Source organism: Sorex araneus, chromosome X, assembly GCF_027595985.1.
Source record: "Sorex araneus isolate mSorAra2 chromosome X, mSorAra2.pri, whole genome shotgun sequence".
In the NCBI taxonomy this organism is placed as follows: Eukaryota; Metazoa; Chordata; class Mammalia; order Eulipotyphla; family Soricidae; genus Sorex; species Sorex araneus.
Genome location: NC_073313.1, coordinates 258,017,258 through 258,037,067, shown reverse-complemented (window position 1 = coordinate 258,037,067; position 19,810 = coordinate 258,017,258). Strand labels below are relative to the sequence as shown.

General features: G+C 45.4%; 1 protein-coding gene across 2 annotated transcripts in view; it reads left to right on the top strand.

Annotated features, from left to right (window-relative positions):
* The first annotated feature begins 12,446 nt into the window (after positions 1–12,446).
* CUL3 (cullin 3) overlaps positions 12,447–19,810 on the top strand; it is a 108,659-nt gene continuing 101,295 nt past the window's right edge. The window contains exon 1 of one of the 2 annotated variants that reach the window (XM_055121619.1): positions 12,447–12,908. In XM_055121619.1, the coding sequence (XP_054977594.1) occupies positions 12,843–12,908 (66 nt within the window). In that variant the 5' untranslated portion in view covers positions 12,447–12,842. The remainder of the gene's footprint in view (positions 12,909–19,810) is intronic. The other variant, XM_055121620.1, reaches the window with a different exon arrangement.

The window sequence follows — 19,810 nt, the reverse complement described above, 5'->3', positions numbered from 1 at the left end:
CTGGAGACCAGAAGCCAGTCTTTGGATGACCCAGAGGAAGGAGCATTGCAGATGAGAAAATTGCTGATTAGAGAGTGACATGAACGAGAGGATGGAAGAGTTGAGACCGGGCAGAATCTCCTGCTCCCATGCTAGGCTGTCTTCACCAGGACCCCTCAGAGGGGGGCAGGTTGAGTTTACCTCCCTGCCCCAAGCAGAGCCCCGGTAGCTGAAAATCTCCAGAACCCAGCCACAGCCATGCTCAAGGCCACTCTCCACATGCTCGGATGAGTCTCACCCATGAAGGAACCGACAGAGGAACCCAGGTATGCGGGACCCGTGGCTGAGATCTCCAAGCCTGCTTGGATCGGGACTGGGCCTCCTCCACCCAGGTCCCCCATTTTCCAGTAGCTTGGCAGCCACACTCACAAACCACCCCTGGCGCCATGTAATCTCATTGACGGCCAAGATCCAGAGACTATAAAACAGAGCTCCTTGGAGAGAGCGATGCAGAATCTCACATGGCAGAGCCTGGCAAGCTACCCATAGCGTATTCAATATGCCAAAAATGGCAACAATAATGAGCCTCAGTCCCCTGACCCTGAATGTGACAGGGACGAAAGAGACATTACTGGCGCCTGCTTGAACAAATCGGTGAGCAACAGGACAACAGTGATACAGTGATACAGAGAGTGATGTGAATGAGAGGATGGAAGAGTTGAGACCAGGCCTGGATGACAGGGAGGCCTGGTGATGGGACTGGGTGTTGGGGAAGGCATTGAGTAAATTATGGTATTTTGGTGACTATGTGAATGCAAAACCACTTGTCATTCATAAAACTTAGACTGAAATGTCAAAATGGGCGTTAAAAATTAAAGTAACTGTTAATATTCCTTAAGTTTCAACTATACGCCAAGAATTATGCTGAATACTTTCATCTTCATTATTTTATTTTCTTTTAAAAAATTTTTTAATTAAAGTAGATAAAAGTGGCAACTCTTGATACAATTCCAGGATTAACACTGATGAGATAACAAAGTTGCAATATTAAAATCAATAGATCTAGAAAACAAATTTATGTGAACATTGTTATATCAGATTGCAGGGTGGGTAAGGCTTTGTCTAAGAATTTATTAAGCTTTTGTTGCTCCAGGAGGTGTCACATGGCCACATATGTGGCATATGGTCCAGACATTTCCAGATCCATGGTCTGGGGGCCAAAGAGATGAGAAGGCAGCAAAGGCAGGCAGTGGGTGGGGCTGCTGGGTTTTGGGAAGGGTAGGGGGGTGAGAGAGGTTGCCCATCCTGATTCCGAAAGAAACCCCCGAATTCTGAGTTCTGGTGCCGACACCTGCAATTATTCGAATATCGGTGTCTCTGCAATGCATGGAGTAGCTGTAGTGGCAGGGGTGGGTGCAGCTACCAGAGCTCAGTTTGATGGGCACTCTGAGGTTTTCAGCACTGGGGGGCAGCGATTCCATAGGTATAGCTGCTTGGCGCATCTCCTGAGATATTTAGTCCAGATCTGGTGGAGCAGGGATGTTGAGTGGGCAGGGTTGATGGTGGGTGGGACTGCTACATTATTTTATTTTCATATGCTCTTATAAAGTTGCCTTCCTTCTTTCCTTCCTTCCTTCCTTCCTTCCTTCCTTCCTTCCTTCCTTCCTTCCTTCCTTCCTTCCTTCCTTCCTTCCTTCCTTCCTTCCTTCCTTCCTTCCTCAACCTCCCTCTTTCTTTCTTTCTTTCTTTCTTTCTTTCTTTCTTTCTTTCTTTCTTTCTTTCTTTCTTTCTTTCTTTCTTTCTTTCTCTCTCTCTCTCTCTCTTTCTTTCTTTCTTTCTTTCTTTCTTTCTTTCTTTCTTTCTTTCTTTTTTCTCTCTTTCTCCCTTCCTTCCTTCCTTCCTTCCTTCCTTCCTTCCTTCCTTCCTTCCTTCCTTCCTTCCTTCCTTCCTCTCCATTCCTCTTTCCCTTTCTTTTATTTCTTTTTCCTTTTCCTCCCTCCTCCTCCCTTTCTTCATTTCTTCTTCTTCTTCCTTCTTCTCCTTCTTCTCCTTCTTCTTCTCCTTTTTCCTCTTCTTCTTCTTCTCCTTCTTCCTCTTCTTCTTCTTCTTCTTCTTCTTCTTCTTCTTCTTCTTCTTCCTTCTTCTTCCTTCTTCTTCTTCCACCTTCCTTCCTTCCTTCCTTTTTTCCTTCCTTCCTTCCTTCCTTCCTTCCTTCCTTCCTTCCTTCCTTCCTTCCTTCCTTCCTTCCTTCCATTTTTTTCTTCCCTCCTTATTTTCTTCCTTTCTTTCCAAAGTGGGGGGAGTATCCCAGGGATTTAACACAGGTCTCACACAGGTGTTCTATCCTCGAGTCACATCCCAACTTCCCCAGTAGGCACTATTTTATAAATTCATTTTTCCGATCATAACTAACAGTGTGCTCAGGGCTCTGCCTGGATCCAAAACAATTTCTGCATGCAAAGCATGTACTCCACACCTTCCGCCATCTCCCCCAGCCCTGTTTGCACTATTCTGAACTTCGTTTTCCTCATGAGAATAAATGGGGCCTCACTTAATAGGCTACAGAACTTAGAGTAGAATCAAGGACTGACACACTTCACCATGGTGGCCTATTACTGCCTAGTGAAAAACTGTTTGGGAGGTCGGAGAGAGCTCAGAGGACTGCAGTGCACACTTTGAATGTGGGAGACCCGGATTTGATCCCTGGTCCCGCCTGGTTCCCAGAGCACCACTGGGCTGAACCTCCAAGCACAGAACCTGAAGTAAGCCCTGAGCATTGCTGGGTGTGTCCCTCGTCCCCTACACAAACCAATCTAATAAGATATTAGAGCATTGGCCATGTATGTGCACAGACACTGTTCATCTGTCTGACGATATCTGTGTACACGATGAAGGCCAAAGGGTCCTGCTCATCATTTGCAGGAGAAATCCTGCTGTAAACAGGTTTCTTCCATGGCAGCACTTGTCTGGGGAACATGTCTGGGGTCTGAGCTCCTTCACCACCTCATAAGCAGTGGGGAGCCTATGTGTAGTGTGTGGACTGGAAAAAATGCAGGGTTGGGGTGGGGGGTGTTTTATATAAAGATGAATGGAGATGTATGTTCTACTTTCCTCATCAAATGCCTTGTGCCCATGCAGTCTGCATGGCTATCCCTTGCCTCTCCGCATCTGTTCTCTACCCTTCTTCTCCTGGTTCCGTGTCCTGGAGGGCTGAGATGTCAGGGCTCCCTCAATGGATTCCTTCTCTTGCGGGCTTCCAGTTCGGCACATCCTAAGGCAGAGGCAGTCGCCAGCAGTCCTGGGGAAGGAAAGGAGTGAGGCCCGGACACTCCATTCTCGCAGAACAATATGGCCGGTGGCCAGGCCTTTCCTAGAGCCTCAGTTTCCCCAAGCAGTCCTCTCCCCCAGCCTTTCCCTGCCCACTTCCGTCCTGAGCCCCTCCCGCCCGCAAAGTGGCCCCAACCTTACCCGCTGCCGCCAGCCCTGGGGTGCTTCCTTTCCCCTGGACCATCCCCGAACTCTGCACACGCGACTGCCGAGAGTCCCTGAATTTAGCTCTCCTCTGTGTCCCTGGGAGAGCCAGCCATCTGTTTCCTGCCGGGCCCCTGACTGATACTCGGCGGAAACAAACTTTAACTATTTTAAGCAAAAAAATGGAATTTGGGGAAAAGGCAGGCTTGGAGTCAGAGAAAAGAGGGGAGGTGGGAGGGGCGGGAGAGTAGCGGGAATCAGTGGGGCGCTTACAGGAATGAGAGCTGAAGCCTTTTCTGCAAGGAACCTAAGCCACCCCGGGCCTCAGCTCCAATGTCCCCTCAATTGTCCCTTTCCGTTACCTACCTGAGGCTTTGCCTAGGTCTCTTTTATCTATATCCTCAGGATAAGCTGGCACTTTTGGGCTTAGGAAATGTCCCCAAGACCACATAAATGACTCTGTGGTAGAATCCTTTAAAAAAATAATAAAAATGGGGTGCTGACAGGAAAAAGGACAAATGCCACTATCATAATTATTAAAGGAAAAGGGTAACAGGAAACTGCCTTAACAATCCAAGCATCTGAAACAAATTTTCTCTAATGATGGATGTTCAAGTAGAAATAGGCACTTTTCAACCAGAATATCAGCATGAGAACGACCATTGACAAATTTCTCACAGATGACAATTCTATAAAAGGTTTCTATTTTTCTTTTTAAATTTTCAGTTTTTAGGTCACACCGGCAGTGTTCAGAGTTGGCTCCTGGCTCTGTGCTCAGGGATCACTGCTGGCAGTGCTTGTCGGGGATTGAAGGCGGGTCAGCCACATGCAAGGCAAGCACCCTACCTGCCTGCACTGTCTCTCTGGCTCCAAAAATTGTTTTTAAGTGGCCTAGATCTATGCTGACCTCAGCTAGGTAAGATCTCTATGAATAGTCCTTTTTTCCCCAGGATCTCTATGAATACTTCTCTTTTTGCCATTCAGTGGGTCTTCTGCCCAAGACAGAAGGTTCAGACATTCATAACTATAAGCCACGTGGCTCTACAAATTTATTTGTATTAACTTGGAATAGAAATTGACTCCAACAATTCGTTTTTATTTTATTTTTATAAAGTTGTTCACAATATTTGTGATTTAATATTCTAACACAAATTACACCTTCCTACCACTATAACTCACATGTATCCATTCCGAACCCCAAACCCTGGCCCCCAAAGCGGAACCAAAGTAATTTATTTTGTACTGCTTGTTATGAAAAATGTGCTAAAAATGATCCAAAAAGGGTTTCTCTGAGGCAAGTGTGTGTGAAGATTGTTATATTTCACCCAGGATCCATTAAGTCCTTCAATAAGAGATTAGTAACATATTGTTAAAGGTTGAGCTTTGTGTGTTTATATATGTATCTGTATAAATGTATTTCCCCCTAAGATTGGCTGCCTTGGGGGCCGGAGTGATAGCACAGCGGGTAGGGCGTTTGCCTTGCACGCGGCCGACCTGGGTTCGATCCCCGGCATCCCATATGGTCCCCCAAGCACCGCCAGGAGTAATTCCTGAGTGCAGAGCCAGGAGTAACCCCTGAGCATCGCTGGGTGTGACCCAAAAAGCAAAAAAAAAAAGATTGGCTGCCTTCTTTAAAGCCCATTGACTATGGTATGCAACTCTTGGTATATCAGTGGTGCAAAGTATGAGATGTCCAGGAATAGATTCAGTCCCATGTGAGGCCTGTCTGAGCATGGGGAGAGCGGCTGTGATGGTGGTGGTTGAGTTCTGGTGGTTTTCAGCTGCCAGGGCTGGCTCCACTGGGGCAGAAAGGGGCCTCAGCCGCCCCCTTCCGGGTTGCCCCCAATGAAACAGCCTGGTGTGGGGTCTGGAGACATGGCTATGGCATACTGTTCTGTGCTCTCTCCCAAGAGATTTATTACCGAGTCTCTGGATCATGGCCATTGAGGAGATTATATGGCTGGAGGTGGCTTGTGGGGGTGACTGCCAAGCTGCCGGAAGTTGGGGGAGATGGGGGGTGGTCAACCATTCCTGATTCCATTGAGCCAGCTCCAACAATCCTTTTCCAGTATTTCCCCCTCCTTCCCTTCCCTCTGCTGCTGTGCTTGTAGCTCTGACCAGAGATTACGCACGTGCTTGCGATGCTCACGCATGTGGTTGTGGTGCTTCCCGGGAATCACACTCTAGCTGTGGTTCTCACACACATTCTGGCTGTGACTGTGGTACTCACGCAGGGCTCGGGGAAGAGATCATGCCTGACTTAAGGGTTCACACACGTGGCTAGTAGTGGTTGCTCCCCTAGGGCTCACAGCCTTTGGTGGGATCATATACTGGTTGCCTGTGGTGCAGTGGGGATGGCAGACAGCAGAGCTCCTAGGCACAGAGCTGAGAGCTGAGTGGCCAGCATCCTGTAGTGGACAAGGGTAGCTCTAGGACATGAGTCTCAGTCTCCTGCCTGCAATCTCTTGGTTGCTCTCGTTTGTTAGTATTTTTAAGGTTCTTTTTTCCCTTCTTCTTCTTTTTCTTTATTTTTTGACTTTCTGGGTCGGTCAACCCTGGCGATGCTCAGAGGTCACTCTTGGCTCTGCACTAAGGAATTAATCCTGACAGTGCTCGGAACCATATGGGATTCTGGGGATGAAATCCGGGTCAGCTGTGTGCAAGGAAAATATCCAACCTATCGCTGTACTACCGCCCTGCCCCCTCTTTAAGGTTATTCTTTATCTCTTCCAGGACTCCCTGGCCTTACCTCGGTTTGATTTTCACTAGTTCAGGATATAAGAAAACAGTTTTATAGTTAATTAAATGCAACTAGTTTCCTGAAGAAGTTTAAAGATAATACTAGTTTATCACATTGATGTGGTAGGCATAGTTTACATGATTACTAAATATAGTGTAAACTTTATGCTCTACTTTTGGGGGACTCCCTAGTAAGCTCTGGGGGCTGGAGGCCACTCATGGATGTATTTGGACTGGTTATGAAGGCCTGAAGCAGTTTGATATCTAGGCTCAGGAACTCAATACACTTGTGTCCATCAGTACTTGAGAGTCACCAGGGTTATACAAAGCAGTGCCAGGGATTGAACTTGGGACCTTGAGCACGTGAAACATGCATTATAACCTTTCCGCTATCTCCCTGGTTTCTAGTCTATACTTTTACAAATCTTGGAACCATGCTTTATCTCAATTTTAAAATTATGTTACTTCACAAAGCACCATAAATTTCAACCTATTTACTATTCATCACGAATGAAAGCAGTACATATTCATAACTGTCCTTGGGGAGTTCTTGATCCAGTTATTATAAAAAAGAGGAAATTCTTCAAAATAAAACATAAATGCCATATCTATACCTTTTAAACGAGAATTTAGTTTGTTAAATTAGTTGTTTGCATTTGTGTATTTTTATTTCCAACATATTAATTTACTTGATAAATGTGGCATAAACAGGATACTGTCAAGAATAGCTCAGTTGCCAATGAGATGCTTTAAATGGCAATGTAATAAAACCCCGACTGAGTTTGAGCAATGAGTTTTTCAGGTTTTTGTAATATAGTGGACATTTAAGATTCTTCTTTAAGTTTGTAATTTGCCTCATATCTTCACGTTTTGTGTGATTCTCTTCTATATTATGTGTATGTATATAGTATATATACACTATATATGTATATGTATGTATATGAGTATATATATGTGTGTATATATATACAGATATATACATATATATCTGTGTATGTATCTGTATATATATATCTGTATATATACATATATATATATACAGATATATATATATATAGTATGGGCTGGAGTGATAGCACAGTGGGTAGGGCGTTTGCCTTGCATGCAGCCAACCTGGGTTGATTCCTCCGCCCCTCTCGGAGAGCCTGGCAAAATACCGAGAGCATCTCGCCCGCACGGCAGAGCCTGGCAAGCTACTCGTAGTGTATCTGGTATGCCATAAACAGTAACAAGTCTCACAATGGAGAGGTTACTAGTGCCCGCTCGAGCACATCGATGAGCAACGAGATGACAGTGATACAGTGACAGTGATATATATAGCAAGAAAAGTGCATTGTAAAACCCATAATTTTTATCTATGTAGGTGTTTGTGGTTATGTTCTTAACAGAATTGTCCTACGTGTCACAAATCAATACAAATGCTCCCTCTCTGTGCAATTCCATACCCAATGATCTATTGTACTTATCAGTTGCCTGATGGAGACAAGGAAGAAAAGAGATAATTTATTCCTTATGTTCAAGGAAATGATAATATGCACCAATCTCCCCCTTCCCATTTGAAAAAAACATACATTTCTCCCTGGAATAGTATTTGTCAGTTCAAACATCACTGAACAGGTCTTTCTAATTGAATAGGGAAGCTGTCAGCTGTTTTAATAACCAATGTCTGCACAATCAAATCAGCAGAACTGATACGGTAATTAAAGGAGCTTGGTATCCTGGAGACCTAGAAACTCTGGCCAAAAGGAGGCCGATCCCTGTCATCAGTTCCTCATGATCCACAATGTCCATTTTCTAGACTGGGATGTAGAAAAGGGGCTGGTCCTCTCAGCCACCCAAGCTTCTCTGATTCCCAAGTGCTGCAAACAAATACACGGAAATGGGGTCAGCTGGGTCAGGCAAGAGTTAGCATAGGTGGAATGCCAACCGGCAGGCATGCAACATCTAGTGAGAACCTATCCCTGCGCTGTCTTCTCCCGTAGATCAAGGGTGAGCTGGCAAAAACATAAACAAAAACCAAGCAAGAAGGGAAACCCCCTGAATATCCTGAAAGTTAATCATCCGATTGCCAGTCAAGACTACTGCCAGGGGCTGGAGACCTGATTCAATGGTCTGGAGCAATGGGGGGCCTAGTTTTGGACCCTGGCACCGCAGGGTGCCCTGAGCATTGTGGGGAGGGACTCCCAAACCCAGAGCCAGGAGAAGCCCCTTAGCATTGCCAAGTGTGACCAATAAGGCCCCACCCTCACTCCTGGCCTCCCTCCCACCTGCGGGGGGGAAAAGAAACCAAACGCAAAACATTGTAAAACAATGCATTAAAAAAAAAACTAGTTTGTTGTTGCTTTAGAGGCTATTTCATAAATATTTGAAAGATTCTGAATTTCTAAATAGGAAAAACTTCGAATTTCTGGCTTGGAATGTGTCAAGAATAGTTGCCAAATCCATGTTGGGTTAGTGGCTTCCAAATTTTGAATCTGAAAGGACTATATGTTTTTGAATGTGAGGTCTCTCTACTAAAGCATCCGTTTAATAAATATAATGAATAGTTCTTAAATAAAGGAACAAACAGAAGAATAAAAAGCCGTCAATCTCTAAATGACAGTGATGGATAAATTCACTTCCAAGGGTTTTGTTGGTCCTTCGTGGTTAACAGAATATGGTTGTGATTCTTTCAAAAGCAGCTAAATTGCTTACCATATGCTAAATATGAAAAATGAGGCTCTCCAACTAAATCAAGGGTGATTATTTGTTTCATAATTAAAAACATACTTTAAAGCAGAGGCTTTTTCAATGCTCATGTAAGATTATTATCACTCATATGGCTAAATCAATTTAAAGAACTGTCTTTAAAAGTTAACTTTCCTGGGGCTGGAGTGATAGCACAGCAGGTAGGGCATTTGCCTTGCACGCAGCCAACCCGGGTTCGAATCCCAGCATCCCATATGGTCCCCTGAGCACTGCCAGGGTTAATTCCTGAGTGCAGAGCCAGGAGTAACCCCTGTGCATCGCCAGGTGTGACCCAAAAAGAAAAAAAAATTAACTTTCCCTGGTTATGGGGCTTAAATCATTTTTCTTTAGTAAGATGATGGAGCCACATGATACTTATTCCTTTTCTGTGTTTCTCGGGCTGCTCCTTGTGGTGCTCAGTGCTTACTCCTAGGTCTGCACTCGGGGATCAGTCTTGGTGGGACAATACAGGATGCTGGGGATCAGAGCAAAGCAAGTGCCCTACCCCTTGTACTGTCTCTCCTGCCTCCATTACTCCATTTTAGTGCTCCTGCCTGACAACATTAAGATGCCAGCTTTATATTGGCGCCATGCAATCCCATTAATGGCCAAGATCCAGAAACTATATAAAACAAAGCTCCCGGAAGCACCAGGCCGCTTTGCGGCCACATGACCTCTGATACTGTAGCCCACTGATGTGTCTAAAGCAGCACACACGTGTTTGGTTTTAACATACTTGCTTGTATTCTCTGCTGTATTCAATATGCCAAATACAGTAACAATAACAAGTCTCGTTCCCCTGACCCTGAAAGGGCCTCCAATTGTCCACGAGTAAGGAGAGGCTGCTAAAATCTCGGGGCTGGGACAAATGGAGACGTTACTGGTGCCTTGCTCGAGCAAATCGATGAACAATGGAATGACACTGATGCAGTTTATTTTGGGGCCACACCTGGCAGTGCTCAAGGATTATTCCTGGTGATTCTCCGAAGAGCATCTGTGATGCTGGGGATAGATCATATGGGACGCCGCATGCAAGGCAAGCATCCTATCCATTGTACTGTTGTGTTGGCCCCTGCCCCAGCAGTTTAAAAATACTTTGTGTGTGAAATCACAAGTGCTGGAAACTGGCTTAGTTTTAAAATAAGATTCATTTTATAAAAGACTATTTGTATTTTCTAGAAGCTACCTATTGCATAAAGATGTTGACCTTAAGTACTCAGGAAAATTATAGTCTACAGCTACCTGGTGGTCACTCTGTGCTGAGTATTGTTCTCAGGACTTTAAGAATGTATTAAATAGTCTAAATTTCCTAGTAGTCCAAGGTGGAAACTATTATTCTCACCTCCACTTCACAGAGAGGGAACTCCAAGCACTAAAACCTCGCTCCGTGAGATACATGACACAGCCAGTAAAGTGTAGAACTGGCATTTAAACCAATGACTCCAGAGCCAATATTCTTTTTTTTTTTTCATTATACAAAGTTTTAAAATTTTTATTTATTTTTACATTTATTTGCTTTTTGGGTCACACTTGGCGATGCACAGGGGTCACTCCTGGCTCTGCACTCAGGAATTACCTCTGGCAGTGCTCAGGGAACCACATGGGATGATGGTAATTGAACCTGGGTCGGCTGCGTGCAAAGCAAACACCCTACCTGCTGTGCTATCGCTCCAGCCCCAGTTTTTTTATTTTTAAATCTTATAATCACATGATACAAGTTTATTAATATTTTCATAATTGGAGAAAGTATAAAAAGTCCTTAGGTATAATTCTTTTTTAATGGAATCACCGTTAAGATAAGGAGTAACAAAGCTGATCATGGTTGGGTTTCTGTCATACAGTGCAGAGCCTATATTCTTACATTACCAAAAAAAAAAAGTGGGTCACATGATCATGTAACCAATAGAAGACATCAGATATCATATTCTAATGATTATGGATTCGACGTTCAATCAGCATACAGATTATAAACTCCCATCCAATTATCTTTTATTTAAGTCAGCCTTTCCCAATCTTACCTTATCAACCCGGTTCTGGATGACCTATTTTTAGCTTCAGCATGTACACAGATATTGCTTCAGGCAACATCCTTGTTGCTTAAGCTCATGTTTTGATTAGCAAATACCACAAAACAAAATAAGAAAATGTTATTTCCAATAGGCCATTTCATCTGAGTAGGGGATGAAATCACAAAATTAGTAAATCTAATTGTCAGCATTAAGTTAATTTAGGACAAATTCTTCTTGTAGTAAACAACTAAATACTATGTTTCAGTCTTATTAAGTTTGCCAGGTAAAAAAAGCAGCAAACCCTGGCTTCCAAGTGAGATACCCATCCCAACAATAGGGCCTTATTTAATTTAAATGAAATCCCAAACTTCACAATATTCCCCTGCAGTCAGAAATTTGCATGACACCAAGTGGGCAAAGAGCAAAATTAGGAGGGGTGACTCACAATTAATGAACAGTGAAACCTTTTGACAACGACAAAAAAACCAAAGAAGCTAACACTCCTTCCAAATTAACATCGAAAGCAAAGATAACTTTGGCTTTCAAAACCTTCAATACTCTCGGTAATGGTAAAAATGATGTAACAGGTTCAAGACAAGTTTAATATCGTTGCATCTACTATTTAACCTCGTTTACCCAAATATTACAGCACAGTAAGGGACCCGTCTTTTCATTTTAGCGACAACGACATTTACTACCACTAAACGCTGAATTCCCCATATAATATCCGTGGATCAAGAGATTCTGGAACTTTTGCAAGTTTATGGAAATTCTGTGCATTAACACCACCTCTCTGTCTGACAGTCCCAGTGAGCGACTTCTACACCCGATCCCTTGCTAAGCTTACGTCCATCTAGACGCTAATTTCCAAACCCGCACATGCTCTCCGTTTAACTTTCCGGCGAACGCTCCGGTACCTACCCCCAGCCCACCCGCCCTAGAAAACACAGAGGAACCAGTTCTGAGCCAGAGCGAACCGACCGCGGAGCCCACGCCCCGCCCCGAGACTGTAGCCTCCTCCCGCTCCCGCCCAGCCCAGTCCAGCCCCGCCCGGTCTGGCCCCGCCCAGCCCAGCTCGACCTATCCCGCTACCGCCTCGCTCGGCCTCGCCGCCATTTCCCCGCCCACAGGGCCCACGTGACCTCCGCTCGGCTCCACCAATCAGCGGCCACCTCCGCCCGGAACCCGGCGGCCGTCGCTCCCATTTCAAAAAGGCAGGTGACGCCTCCCGCCCCGAACCCCGCCCCTTTGCCCACCTCTCCACGCCGCCGGCCCCGCCCACGCCGCGCCACTCGCCGCTCTCCTCCGCTACCCCCGCCCGGGGTGGGGGTGGGGGAGGGGGTGGGTCCCCGCCGTCTCGCCCGCCCGCCGGGCCTTGCCCCGCCCCAGCCGGAGCAGCGCGCTCGCCGCCGTCTTCTCGCGAGAGCCGAGCGTCCCCCGCCGCGGCCGCCCGCCTCCCCCTCCCGTCCTCCCGCCCCCCCCTCCCCCCAATCTCTCCACTCTCCGGCTCTCCTCCCTCCCTCCTCCCCCCTCCACCCTCTGGGCCGGATCTCGTCTCGCTGAGGCGGAGGAGGAGAAGGAGGAGGAGGAGGACGTTCGGCCTGCGCAGTGAGATGTTTGTCCGTCGCCGCCGCCGCCGCCATCGCGGAGGAGCGCGATAAAGGGAGCCGAGCCGGGCGTGAGAGGGACCCCGCGGAGCCGCCGCGCCAGCGCAGCCCCCTCCGCCGAGCCCGCGCCGCCGCCGCCGCCGCCCCCGCCGCGGCCGCCCAGTGGCCGGCCCGCGCCTCAGCCCTGCCCGGGGGCCGCGCCGCCGCCGCCGCCGCCTGCGTCGCCCCTCGCCTGGCCCGCCCGCCTTAAATGTGACACCGGCGCCTCGGAGCGCGACCCGAAGCCGCCGCCGGGGAGGGGACGAGCACCATGTCGAATCTGAGCAAAGGCACGGGCAGCCGGAAGGACACCAAGATGCGGATCCGGGCCTTTCCGGTGAGTCTCTCGGGGGGGTGCCGGGGACCCCCGGGGGCCCCCGGGGGCCCCCGGGGCGGGGAGGGGGCGGCCCGGCCGGGCGGCGCACGCGAGGCCCGGGCTGAACTCCCCCCCAACAGGCCGCAGGCCCGGCCTCCCCTCCCCCCACCCGCCGGCCGCGGGGCGCGAGCCTGCCCGGCAACGGGGCGCCGCGGGGCCCCGCTCGGCCGCCCTCCCGGGCCGTTCCCCGGGGCCCGGCGCCGCGCCCCCGCCCCGGAGCGGCCCCTCGCGGCGGGCGGGCGGGCGGGGCGCGGGGCCCCCGACTCCGCGCGCGGCGCCTCCCCGCGTTCGGCGGGGCCGGAGGCCCAACCCCTCGCCCCGCTCCCGCGGCCGGCTCCCCGGGACGCGCGGCCCCGCGGGGAGGGATGGGGACCGGCCGGGGCGTCCCGCGCGGGGCGGGTGTGCAACTTCGGGAAGGAAAAAAAGAAAAAGATCAGGACACTCCCCCCATCACCCCCGGGTATCCCGGTCCCCTTCCTCACTCGCCTCCCCCCTCCAAGGCAGCAGGCTGGGCAACCCCGGGGCGAGCCGCGGAGGGACCCCCCCCCCAACCCCAGCTCCCCGCGCTCCTCTGCCACCCCCGGCCCGGCGCAGTGACAGGGCTTCCACGTCGTGGCCGTGCGGTGGCCGCCGCACCCCCGTGCGCCCCGGCACTTTACTAACTTGGGGCGGAAGTGGCCCCGCCGCCCGCGGGCAGGGTCGCCGCGCGGCCAGCAGGCACCCCGTGGGCCCTCGCCGAGGCCCCGTTTCTGGGTCCCCCCCACCCTTCTGCTCCCCCAGCGTGTGGCTCGCCCCGCTCCGCAGGCTGTATCTGGTGCGACACAGGTTCTTCTCCGTAGAAACTTTTCCTCCTGGGGCTTTGAGTCATTTGCTCGCCCCGACTCGTGGGTAGGGTAGAACTTAGGGTGTCGCATCTGATCCCCAGAGCCAGTGGCCAGCCGTCCGAAAGGTGCTGCTGGCCCGAGAGACTGGACCTACTTGCTCAAGGCGCTCCAGTGGCAGGTCCCTTCGTCTAGGTGGACCAACTAGCAATTGAAAGGAAGGTTTTGTTTTTTTTTTTAAGCGTAGAACCTCCCCCCCACCCCCCACTTTCTCAGAGTCTTAAAACATTGGAAGAAAGGGGGGGAGCATGAACTCATTTTCTTTTTCTCTTTCTTTTTCTTTTCTTTTTTTTTTTGTAAAAGCATTCTTTTATTTTAAATATTAGGGTCTTAGTTGAGCAAGAAACTGTCCTGGAGAACTTGAGGCTCGCAGGCATCCTTAGCAATGAGAAGGAAGAGTACATGTGATGCTAACACATGTCATTCTCACTTCTATGAAGAAAGTGAGAAACGTTCAGAGAGCACTGATGAAGTTCACTGGGATGATTTCCCTTTGAATGGAGCTGCATCTGCCAGTTTTGTGCGGGATAGTAGTTTGCCTCTTAACGCACCTGGGATCACTATTGTCAGAATTTCAAGTTACTCGGAAGTTAGCAAGTTCTGGGGAATGTGCTTTTCTTGAAGTAGGAGTTCTAGTTTAGATTACTACGATGTGGAATTGCTTAATTTGACCTCAGTTCTATTATGTTGATCATACTACCTTCATATTGTGATTAACCAGTTCTAGGTTTAAAAATCTAGCTTTGTGATCTTTGAACTCTTTAAGAGAGGTTTGACTGTTTCTACCTGTGATTCCTTCATCCAGTGTATATCGAGTGCTTACTCTATGCCAGCCAGGCACTGTTCTAGGGACTTGAACTATGTATCATTACTGCTTAAAAGACCAGGGTTCCTGTTTTTCTGGATCTTGCATTGTTGGGTGGAAGTGGTAGTGGGGATTTAATTGCTCCTTTAGCTGAATAGTACAATATTATGTGATAGTTTAACACGTAGTAAAGGAACTGATAATTTAAAAATAGCTCTGTGTTTATGAGCCAGTTTGAACCCTTTCTATCATTTGTTAGGGTATCTATCTCACTTTATCTAAAATGCTTGAATAAAGTTTGTGACTGACGTTGGTATTAGTGGTTAATATCTGCTATTTTTTTATTCTGTGGATTTTTATCCCATAAGAACGATGTTCTTAAATAGTTCATTTTGAAAAGTACTATGCTTTTTAACATGTAAAATTTTAAGTCATCAATCTTGAGCCCTTTTTGATAATGGCTTTATGTTTGGTATGATATTTCACTTATTTTTTTGATAAATGTTTGAATGTAAGTTATCAAAAAATTCCTTCTTGGTTAGCAGTCTTTTATATAACAGTAGTTTGCATGAGTTGCTAGTCAGAAATAGTGCATAGTTCATAAAAATTGTGTATACTTGTGTACATACTTGTAACTATTTTACATTATTACTTGGCTATATCGTTACTGCAGTTTAAAGAAATTTAAAGTAGCTTAACCAAAGGTCTCAAGTGCTGATTTTAGATTCTTTTTCATAAAAGTTATGGGTAAACATGATTGGAGAACTCATTGCATTCATAATGCGATGAGTACTCTTTAGAGGATATTTTAAACTAGGTAAGCTTATAGTTCAGATAGAGTCCCATAAGTAAACTGAGGATCTTTCTAATGTTTGGGGTATGTATTTTAAGTGTGCCTTTATTATTGTTCATTCACAACCAGAGAGAATATGCCTTTCTCTGGCATAAATTAAGCTGTGGACCACACCACAGTTTAATGCACCATTTTGTATTTTAATTAGACCTTTTCATAAGATTTCCAGGGATATATTTTTTAAAGATGAAAAACAATTAGAAACGTTTTGTGTTTATAAATTTTTCATGACTGAAAACTATCAGTAATATCTTGTACAGTGCACAGAACATCATTTCACTTTTAAATGTTTCAGTGTTTTTTTTCGTGTGTGTGTGTGTGTGTGTGTGTGTGTGTGTACACCCTAAGGAACAACATGGACCACAAAGTTTTTTAAAGAGGCTGTGGCTGTGTTTATATCTTGGGAGCTAAGATTTGAACCAAATAATGCTGTCCCAAAGTTCCTGCTCTTCTTTCCTTGCTGTTGGAATATGTCTCCTGAACAAAAATTTTGTTCTACCCTGTAGGATTAAGTTGTCAGGCGAACCTTCTTGTTCCTATTGTGAAAGACCAGTCCTCATCTGTATTATTCAGGATTTTGTCCACGTGGTTTTAAAAAATGATGAGATGGAAGGGATAATGTTTGAATGAAAGTGCTAGTATCTCTGATTTTACACTTTCGGCCAGCAATTTCGGAATATGAGATATTATGAAAGTGGTTGTGTTTAAGAATGATCTGAAAGTGACTTCAGTTAGTAGGTAGAATCTGTTGTCATGTTCTCTCCAAAATTCTAAGTGAGCTTTACAGAGCTCTGCCTTTTTGAGGACTATGATTGATGTGGAGGTCACTAGATGGAACCTACAAAGTGACATTAGAAAACATCAATTTTTAAGATCGTTTCTGATGTTCTTATTAACACAAGAGTTTAGCAACAAATAGGACCACTTGATGTTACTGTTTTTACTTTCCTTGCTACCAGGTTTGGAGGGATATCTTCGAATGTCAAAATAGGTTTCTCGTAGAGAAATTGTTGCTTCCAACTACCTGAACAAGACTACAGAAAAGCTCAAATCTTGCAAATCATACAGAGTGAGGGATTAACTTTTAAATTTGTTTTTCATTCTCTAGTGTTCTTATAAGCAGTGGAGTAAGCTGTAACCAACTCATCAAAGTATTGCTTGCATTTAGGCTGATCTTTCATTATGATAATACAAGGACAGATAATTGTGTTGTAGCTGTCAGTACCTCTCTAAAAATTAAAGAGAAGTATGAAGTTGTGAAATACTGTTTTCTCTGATCTTGCTAGATTGCAGTTCAGATGATGCTGGAAAATAATTCATAACAATTATGAATTCAAAACTATTCTAGTAGCATAGGATAGAGTGTAAGAATTTGCTCTTTCAAATAATGTATTTGTCATGGTCAATTTATTCAAATAAAATGGGGAAGCTTTATGTGAACATTATTTATAAAATTTAAGTAGTAACAGAGCTTCTGTAGTTCAGGAAGTTTATATAATTCAGACTAACTCTTTGAGACCTGAAGGAAAATTTTCTGGTGTTATTTTTTTAAACCCTCCCCTTCCCCCTCCCCCCCCCATGGCCAGGGATTGAACCCAGCATCTTATATTTATATAGCATGGCCTGCTGTTGGCTGTATTTTCATTCTAGATTATCTGGATGTTCTTTATTTTTTAAAAAATCACTTCGCAGGGAATTGCAGAGAAATATGGTACTGGCGTTACGGTGTCTGACATCATACTCGAGTTTTCTGGTGGGGCATTTATTTGGGGGTTGCTGGGCTTGCACTTGTCATGCCTAGTGCTGCTTTGTGGTGGTGATGGAGGTGGGGCCGCCCAGGGTGCTAGGGATCTGACAGGGGTGGCTGCATCAAGGCCTGCCCCTTACTCTGGATTTGTCTGTAGGCACTGGGGGCACCGTATTTTGGTCTCTGGTTTTTAGTAAGGATCCTGCATGAACTTTCACAAACTTTTAATTACTTCCCTTATTAACTCAGTTATTGAGAATTTGTATCTTGTTTCAAGAAGCTTACCTACTACTTTCTGTTAAATTTGTGTTGTGGAAGTCCCTTTCTTTCCTTTCAGTTACATATCTTTGCTTATTTTCAACTTCCTCCTCTTAGAAAAGCAAAATGTTTCTTTTCTTGTCTAACCAGCCATGGTAACTACCTTGCTGTTTCCCTTAATGACCAAGTGTTCAAAAACTCATCTCTGTTTTGGGGCCACACCTAGCCTTGTTTAGGGTTTTATTCCTGGCTTATTCTCAGGACTCATTCCTGGTGGGCTTAAGGGTGCTGGGGTCAAACCCAGGCCCCTGAGTGCAAGGCAAGCTCCTAACCTGCTGTACTTTATCCAGCCCCAGTTTATCTCCTGGATTAGAAATGATTTTCTTTAATGGAACCATCACTTTTATTTTTTATTAATCTACCGAGAGTATCCTGTCCACACGGCAGAGCCTGGCTAGCACTCCATAGCTTATTCGATATGCCCAAAACAGTAACAAGTCTCACAATGGAGACATTACTGGTGCCCACTGGAGCAAATCAGTGCTACAGTAACCTTTGTTTAGCACCAGTATTCAAGAAAGTTATAGAATTAATAGACTCCTTAGTTTGTTTTCTTAACTTTAGATGGAAAGTATAGCATTCTTTCTCACATATTGTGGAGATTAAAAGAAATAATGTCAAGAGAGAGTTTTCTCATAAGTAGTGGTAATCATTTTCTTTAAAAAGTTCCTTAGTGATAAACTCAAGAATTTTCAACTTAAAGAAATTCATGGAGGATAATTGCATACATATTTACTCAGCTGTATCTCTGTTTGTGTATGTATATCTTGGTTTTTTGTTGTACCAGTGGTGGTCAGTGTTTACTCCTGGCTCTGTGCTTAGGGATCCTTGTGGCAGTGCTGAAAATTGAATCCGGTTCCCCACATGCAAGGCAAGCAGGCACCTTACGTGCCCTGAAATTTGTTTCAGAGGCTTACCAGGACTGAGAGGTCTGTAAGGTCTACCGCCTAAATTTGTCTCTCTGGTCATTCAGCATAGTTAATATGTTGCTACTTGTATGAAAGTCTTAATTTTAAAATGTTCTGCTGAGCACTGCTTTAAAGTCATTAGTCATTAATCTAGCTTTTAAAAAATGTTGAGTAGTGTTTTTTTTTTTGCCCGTTTGCCCAAGTTGATGCAGTTAATAGAAATTGAAACTAATACTATAGTTTTCTTTGCACCTACTCTAATGTCATTGCTACCAGAAAGCACTCCTTGGGGTCTGAGAGAGAGTACAGTGGGTCAAGCCAGTGCTTGACTTTCCTGGGTTCTATCCTGGGCTCTGTATATGGTCCCCTGAACACCACTTGCAGTATGCCCTGAGCACAAACAGGCTTGACCCCAAACCAAAAAAAGGGGAAAAAAAGCAGTCCTTAATTTTGTCACTTTTGAAGTAGAAAATGTAAATAAAGGTTCTTAATTTTACTACCATTTTTAGTACTTATAATTATTATTTTTTATTTTTAAACTTTTTATTGAATCATTGTGAGATATAGACCCTTACAAAATTGTTTATGATTGGATTTCAGTCATACAGCGTTCCATCCCTCCTCCAGTGTCCAGTTCCCTCCCATCACCCCCCACCCCCCACTCCCTGCCTGCCTGCCTGCCTGCCTCTGTGGTAGGCACTTTTCTCCTCTCTTCCTCTTTCTTTCTCTCCCCCCATTCCCTCCCTGCCTCCCTCCCTGCATTCCTATCACCTTCCCTCCCTCCCTCTGATCCTTTTGGGCATTATGGTTTGCAATATTGATGCTGAAAAGTTACCAAGAATTTCCCTTTACCTACTTTTTATTACTACCTTTTAAAGGAGAGAGATTACTGCTAAGCAAATAATAAAGACTTAAAAAGAATGTCTTTACCTAGTTTAAGAAAATACAAGATTTTTTAAAAGATGCTTTTCTATAAAAGCCAGCTGTTGTAGAATGCTTGAACATAGTCATTTTTACCTAAAGCTTTTCTTTACAGAGCAGCACTTTCTGTATGCTGGATCCACTTGGATGTAATTGGGAAAATGTTTTCTTTTATACATCTAGTTTATTAATTGTATGAGAAGTTGCAGTATAAGATTATTAGCTACAGTTGAGTGTCTACTTTGTTAGCCTTTGTTTTAAGGTACTTTGAACTTTATCTCAAATCCCAACCACATTCTTAGATGTTGTCACTCCTGTCTTGAACTGGACCTCAGAGAACTAGTAAAGTATGTATGATACTAATTTTACACCTAGGAATTGGTAGATTGAAATCCCAGGTGTGTCTGACTCAACAGTTCATGTTCTTCTT